Below are 7684 nucleotides of genomic sequence, written 5' to 3'. Positions count from 1 at the left end.
CAGCATAAATGTGGCATGTACACGGTGCGATTGAGATTATGCGACGGTATAGTAGATCCGTGGTTCTGTCTATATGTACATAATACCGCGGTGACCTGAGGTTGATCAAACACTTCGCGTACCACAGGACAGAATAGACCCTCCGCCAAGATAGAGCGATGCTTTTTGATTATCCTTGGTTTCTTTTCTGGCCGACCCAGGATTGCTCTACTTGGCGGATGGGAGTACCGAGCCACGACCGCAGCGCAGCCGCGGCCCCTAGGTGAGCATTTGCTTGGAAGCCAATTTCCAATCATCTAGATAAAAAGTGTGTGGTAATTACCAGAACATAGAGCACCTTCAGAGATTATTGGCTAATGATGCATTGTCCGAGATTGGCTAGTTCGCAGATGGTTGGCTGCTACATGGATCGCAATCCAGCAGTATAGTTGCCCTCTTTGCACACAGGCCATGACAGACACCCAGCGACAGCACTCAAAGGAACTATGCTTCATCTGCCTGAGATACCTTATAGTCTCAACGCTCTTGTTTGCCCTTTTCCTCCAAATCCTCTCGTAACTTTCGTGATTTCGCGGCACTGATGGTGAACCGCGAATATCTACGCCTTTTCCCTGGTTTCAACTCCTTTTATACTCATATGGCACCTGGAAACGGTTTGGTGATTGCGAGTATCACGAGCTAGGCTTTCAAGGTGCTTATAAGAGGTCATAGCCTGGAAGCTGTCATTGCCGCGTTACGGGCATGGAAACATTACATGAGAGGACGATCGTCGCAAATGGGACACGAGGAAGCAATGAAAACAGCAAAGGATGCAATACCTAGCTTCCTAAACACAGTCGAATCGCATCAGCTTCCTGTCATTCCAGGCGCTTTCAATTCTTCCCCTAAGTTTATCGCCATGTTCCAGGCCGAGGCGCTTGTCGCAATCCCTGTAGCCTTGCTTGCGGTCAAGCAAGCAATCGACAGGATTGATCTAGTCTACAGGGTATTCAACAGAAACTCACGATTGCCAACATGGCAAATATCCAGGGTTGCGAGCGGGACGGCTTTGGAGCACATGTATATCGCTTTGTTGAGTACGAGATGCGCCAGAATGCGAACGTAAGAGCAAAGAGCCGTGATCAAAGGTGCCATTATTTCTACGTATAGAGATGCGACACAGATTGATACCCTGTCTTCGAGGCTATGGGCCGAGCTTGCCCTCTCGGTCCTGAGTTTGGGGGTTATCGTCACGAGCTTGATGCTATCAGTATGCGAATGAAGGCAGACAGGACACTCATTCAAAATATGCCTTTTTTTTGGACATACAGCGCAATTCCACCTCCTCATTCCGACGTATGAGCCCTATGTTATAGAGCAACCTGTATTATTCCACGAAAGCCTGCTTCCGCTTATCATCACCGGCCAGCGACATCGCTCTGTGGACCCTGTCTTGTTCAATCTTCGTAGCAAGCCGAAGGACTTACATCTGCAATGCATCGGAGTGTTAGAAACTAGGACGAATGTCATTATCGAAGTCGGAATCCTTGGCTTCATTGGCTGCTGCGTAGGCGGTATGGCGATCGGCTGTGCTGGTGCTGTATTTCCTCCTTGTACTCTTTGACCATTAATAGAGTGGAGATTTGAGATTAAGCAGAGCTAGTCAGCCCCTGCCATGCCCCTGTAGCCACCGACTACAACGACGTAGTGCTTGGTTGTATACTCAAGATGAATAGCTCAAACAAAATAATCCGAATATTTGCTGACAGTATATTAAGGACAAGGGTCGTTGTTGAGACCGTGCAATGAAGAAAATGGTAGCAGGAATGAAGGGATAGTAGAGAAAAGGGAGATGAGGCTGAGGCAGTTTGCGTACCTGGTTAGGGTATGGTTGGCCTAGACGAGGTGCTAGCTGCGGGGTAATAAACATGTCAACTCTACAAAATTAACTCACCAGTATTAATATCCATGAGCTTATACTGTCTCGTAATGAACCCTTAACGAAAGTGGTATACAGTCTAGGCTGTGCCAGACGGGGGCTTAATATATTCGCTAATCTTGACACGGAGCACGCTGCCACCTCTTTGCAACTAATGCGCCCAGTGTTAGTAACGATTCTTTTAGGAAAAGGCTGTAAGGAGGGCGAGGAGTTATCGGACAACTATTTCTAGGTAATGACTTCCATCAATCAGAATCCAGGTGACCACTGAAACTTGATTGACTGGCGAAAAATGTACGATCAGACCATCCTCTACCGGTCATTACGGAGCGAGTGTATGCCCAAAAGAGGGAAATCAGGTGTTGTCTTCTATTTTTACTGATTCAGCCGCACGGATAGTACAACCGGCACAATGCCGAGGATATAACCCTTGAGATATAACCTAGGGCAAGCGGATTCCGTTCATTGCGGGTAGTATGTCGCCGGACTGTGGCAAGGTTGCAGAGCGAATAATAGATCGAAGGAAATGGCTTGGTGTTGGTTGTTTTAGTCACCAGACAATGGGGCAAGACCCTGATCTACGAGTCAGGCGCCGACATGGTGCCAAGCTAACCCACGAGGTAGGCCCACAGGGACACATAATTACAGGGGTAGTAGGAAATCTTCTGCTAAAATCAATAGGAGCATATGTGGCTCGGGGAACCGTACAGAAGCCCAATGGGAGGTTTGATGGGGCTCTGTAATTTGGCCTGCCTCTCTATTGGGGCCAGCTAATTACGGGGCGCCCAGGGGTAAGGTCTTGGACGTGCTAAGGCTGTATCTGGGTTAAACCATGTCGAAATTACTCCGTGCCTGCAGGATACTAAAGTTCCATTGGACCAAAATCCGTCTTTACGCAGGAGGGGTGAGGTGAACGGATATTGGGGTTACTTGTATTGGCAAAACTAGCCTGTGCACTCCTTTGTTAAAGCAGCACTGAACCCTGGCTTTTGCCAAGCAGTGCTGGTCACCGTCTTCTGCAAGATACGGGGGAAAGTCCCCGTCTAGACTGCAGTGTGCTTATGTTGTCGGCGAGGCCCTAGGTGCTCCCTATTCTGACAAGCACTCCAGAAGAAGGGCAGCAGTAGTGCTAGTTCTCGTGTAAAGAAGCTGCGATCAACATACTGTACTTCGCTGCTGGTTTGATCCGACACAGGCTTTCAGTCTGGAATAAACCGCCCCGCCTCTGCGGCTCGGCCCATTTGTAACTCCCATACGTAATTGAAGGAGCCTCATGGGAGAATAGTCAGGTAGCGAGGTAGAAGGCGGGGAACCCTTCATGGGCTTCTGCCAGCTGTGGACAGATCAATTTCTCTGTGCACTCGTCATTATTACGGGCGACTAAAGTTTTTTTCACTGACGTAAAGTTCTGCCCGATGCAGCGCAATAAACAACAGGCGGGCTGTGCATTGCCACCCTGGGCTATAAAGTGCCCGGACCTAGATTAACCCCTGTCTGCAGCATGTAGGGCGTCAAATACCTAGACTGGTCCCCTGACCAGTGCACTGAGGTCGTTGCTCGACTACTACACATATGCTTGGCGCATTAAATGCCCAACTTGTCCTACTAATCACTATGTCCAGACTCTAGAAACCTGCAGGATGTCAATGTCACCTCGCTAAGAAAAACCTGAACATAATGGCCACGACTGGAGTGGTAGTCACCGTCCAGGTATCACGAGAGTACGGTTGGGACTATGTAAGTATCCCAGTTCAACGTGTTCAGCCTATTATGTATCCGATAGTCAGTGATTATATTGAACAAAAAACTACCGGTCTAGTTCAGTAACCGAGGATTGGGCTGTATTTCCCCTCTCTGGCCGGCTGAACCGCAGGGCTCCGCATGAGGCAGTTCAGTAAATGAGCCATCTTGCTCAACCTATCCTTACCCTTGGACTAAATAGTTTGGGTCTGATCAGGAAAGCCACAGGCTTAGGACAAATATCACCGTTAGAGAACCCCATGATGTGGATTATCACAAACCATAAAAGATGCACAATAGACGAGATCACCGCAAGAAAGCGCCTATCCATATTTGCCCTGCTTCACGCCTCCAAATCCATTTGAAACCCCTTTTACGCTTTGGCTCCACTATCCATGGTTTGATCATTGTAACGAGCTGGTATAATTGATGGTTGGGTATTGTGCTGATGGACTTGAACCTTATTTTGATGCAGCACAACGTTGCATCACTGGAATGAAGTCAGTACCATAATACACACTATAATGTTGGCTCGGAGTATATCTATATCTAGCATAGCTTGGGTTTGAATAGCACACATCCTGTTCATTGGATGATATTGTCTAGTGCTATCTCAGATTCAAGTCAATGGAATGGACCACTGAGAACGAAACAATATCCAACAGTGTTCATGGGCGAGTCGTACCCGTGATATATGTAATTGAGAACAGATGACTACGACTGAAGGCGTAAGAACAGAGAAGATAAATAGGGCACAGAGCCACGGAACTTGATGCAAATCCAACTTGCTCACGAGCTACAACAATGGCTCTACTTGAAAGACTTTGTGGTATTCTTGTTCCTATTCTACTTTTGAATGTTCTGAATGTACGTGGACATGTCATATACGGGAGAGGCGCTCCCTCCCTCCCGGTCAACGCCGCTTCTATATCAGACCAGGTCCCATCTGCCCTTGTCCGCCGTCAATCCGTGGGAGACGTAGAGCTGCGCATTCTTCCCTTGGGAGCATCAATTACCTGGGGTTTGAAGTCGGAGACTCACAATGGTTACCGCAAATATCTTCGGGACCAGCTCCGTTTTGACGGCTGGGAAGTTAATATGGTTGGGAGTAAACACGACCCAGATTCAACGATGAAGGACAACGTACGTTCACCACTTGCTATAATTCAGTAATTGCTGCTAGCGGTGCACATGTCTTTTCTGTCTTTTGAAGAGGATCCCTGCTGATAGCATGTTGCGGAACACAGGACGTCGAAGCGCACTCCGGCGATACAATTGACATGGTTACCGCCGCAGTGCATGGATCGCTGGCGTACAAGCCTAATGTTGTTCTGATCAACGCAGGTACAAACGATTGTCGCCTAGGCATTGAGATACCTGAGGCCGGAGCCCGCATGCGCTCTCTGATAGAGACACTGGTCCAAGCAGAGGACATGAGCCGTACTTTGATTGTCCTTTCCACCCTGCTTCCTACTGAAAACGCCCAGGCTAAGGCTAATGTCCCGAGCGTAAATGCGCAGTACCGGACGCTCGTGAAAACCATGCGTGAGGAGGGTGTCTCCATTGTTCTCGCGGAGATGAACAGGGCAGACGGCTGGATTGCTTTCCCCAACGACTTCGCCGACGATACTCATCCGAACGAAGCTGGATACAAGAAAATGGCGTCTATATGGCATTCAGCGATCAAGGATGCTGCGAACAAGAACCTCATTGTTGCACCGGCAGCGTTTGGAAGCCCAGGGGGAAGCGATGGGCAGTGCGAGAGGGAGTACGGAACTGGTGTTTATGCCGGTGGATTGACGCAACGTGGCAGTGGAGAAGAGGATGGGATCTACTATCACGACAGCGAGGCAATGGGTGAGGTCTTTACTGTGCTTGGCGGAGAAGATGACTTTGACACGTTCTTCTTCGCACGAATATTCAGTCGTGACCGCGACGATATGCTCAGATGGACTAAGGCCGACGGCAGCGTCAAGTACCTCCTTAATCGAAATATTGACGGGCAGAGCACAAAGTTCGTCGATGAGCACATCTCTATGACCGTTGAAGATAACTGTAACCCAGCTGGTGTTAATTTCATCGATGTTAATGGTTAGCTTTGCCCCGTTCTTTGGCTTGCCTCGTCTTCTCCTTTCAAGCTGTTACAGCACTGACATCACTAGCTGATGGTTTGGACGATTTTGTTTGTATTGCAAAAGACGGAACGGCCTACGCAAGCATCAACACCGGTGAAGACCCTCCTAGGTTTGTGTACAAAGGGCTATGGAAATCGCGCGAGGGCTATGGTCAGGCCAATGTAAGGCTGGGAGATGTTGACGGTGATGGTAGGGCCGACTATTGCGTGGTTGCTGGTAATGGGGATATTACCTGTTGGCGGAATGGATGGGTTGGTCAGTGGTCTTCTACACATCTTCGATAAATGGCTCATCAGGCTAATATTTATGATAGACGATATGCCGAAGTATTGGCAGCCGCTTGGTAAACGGTTCACCGGTAAAGGAATAGGGGATCTTCGAGGCGTTCGGCTCGAGGACATCAATGGCGATGTAAGATATCCTCTCCGACACGCAATATCGCATCTGCTGACAGTCCACATCAGGGACGAGATGACTGGTTGTGGGTAGATGATGTTGGCGCGACAACAACCTATACCAATGCACGAAGCTGCCAAACAGTTGAAGAAGGCGACGGTCTGAACATTGTGTGGAGGCCGGGCTACCACAAGGGGTACAGCTCCGGACCGACACACTTTGGGATGAGCGACTTTGGCAACTCTGGGCTCCGACGTCGCGTTCACTTCGCACGAATATATGGAGTGCCGCAGGACTTTGGTCTTCTCGGCAGCCAGGACTACGTCTTCGTTGACAGGGACGACAACCCAGTGAACGGTGGAGGTGACGGTGACAAAGTGGGCGGGTACACATACAGAATCCGTGTATGGAAGAATAAAGGAAGCGGAGGAACAAAAATCAAAGGTCAGTTACTTGTATTGAAGGCATTTCTTCTTACTAAAGGCGATTTCTTTGGTAGCCGATGGGAATCGGTACTGCAACATGTTGGGCCACGACGACGGTCGTATGGACTATGTTTGGATCCTCTCGAAGGGCGACATGCGAATATACCCTAACAAGGGGCTTTCCTTCGTTTCCAATGATGGGGAGAGCTACTGGGGTCCAAACTATGTTATCTTCGACCCTGCAAGTATGTCAATCAACCGAGACCTCGATCGTCGGGACTTGCATCTCGTCGACTGGGATGGGGATGGTGCATGCGACATAATCTGGACAGACCCAAATAATCTGAACCGGCCTCGACTGTTCCGTAATCGGATTAAAGAGACCGGCGATTTCAATTGGGAGTACACTGCCAATCCTGCGCCCACCGTGACCTGCCCGGAACAACGTGGACTAGGGTTCTTTGACCGACCAGTCCAGCTCGCTGATATTACAGGAAATGGCAAAGCTGACTATCTCTGCATCGAGAAAGACGGACGGACCTGGGGCTGGGTTCATAATGACAATGGCTGGGAGTTGATTGATCAGGTCAAATTTTCCGAGGCCAAAGACCGGGCGAATCTACACTGGGCTGATGTCAATGGTGATGGCCGAGCCGACCTAATTCATACCAACAAGTTCAACGGCGATGGGACTGTGTGGTACAATCGTGGCCGCCGTGAGATCGGCGGCTCACGGTTCTGGTGGGAACCAGCAGGCCTGACATACGAAGGTGCAGTTGCAGGATCCTGCACCTACTTTGCTGATCTTGATGGAGACGGGCGCGCGGATATGCATGCAATCACTCATTCCATGCTAAATACCGCAGAGACTTGGTATAACAAATGTGAACTTACTGACTCTACCGGGGATGATGGCCCCATTACTGACCCGGGCTTACCAAGCATACCTGAATGAACCTACCTCGGGTCGTCGGAAAAGTGTAAGGCGAGGATTCCTTCGCAGAGAATGGGCTCCCGATACATGAGACATGACTATATACAGAATGTGGTCATATGATCCGAACGGGTGG

At 49.3% G+C, this 7684-nt stretch overlaps 2 protein-coding genes across 2 annotated transcripts, besides 1 other annotated feature; both read left to right on the top strand.

Moving 5' to 3' along the window:
- Window positions 1-7684: part of a sequence feature (contig 1.108 735..352786(-1)) that runs on past both edges of the window.
- ANIA_11512 (uncharacterized protein) lies at window positions 3596-3944 on the top strand (the record flags this gene model as incomplete). The annotated part of the gene is made up of 2 exons (XM_050611716.1): window positions 3596-3655; window positions 3861-3944. The coding sequence occupies 2 exons, from the start codon at window positions 3596-3598 to the stop codon at window positions 3942-3944; spliced, it is 144 nt and encodes a 47-aa protein (XP_050466919.1).
- On the top strand, window positions 4463-7569 carry ANIA_06464 (uncharacterized protein; the record flags this gene model as incomplete). The annotated part of the gene is made up of 6 exons (XM_658976.1): window positions 4463-4801; window positions 4906-5749; window positions 5821-6048; window positions 6107-6204; window positions 6258-6633; window positions 6689-7569. The coding sequence occupies 6 exons, from the start codon at window positions 4463-4465 to the stop codon at window positions 7567-7569; spliced, it is 2766 nt and encodes a 921-aa protein (XP_664068.1).

The sequence above is a fragment of the Aspergillus nidulans genome, chromosome I, assembly GCF_000011425.1.
Source record: "Aspergillus nidulans FGSC A4 chromosome I".
In the NCBI taxonomy this organism is placed as follows: Eukaryota; Fungi; Ascomycota; class Eurotiomycetes; order Eurotiales; family Aspergillaceae; genus Aspergillus; species Aspergillus nidulans.
This window is presented reverse-complemented; position numbering and strand designations above follow the sequence as displayed.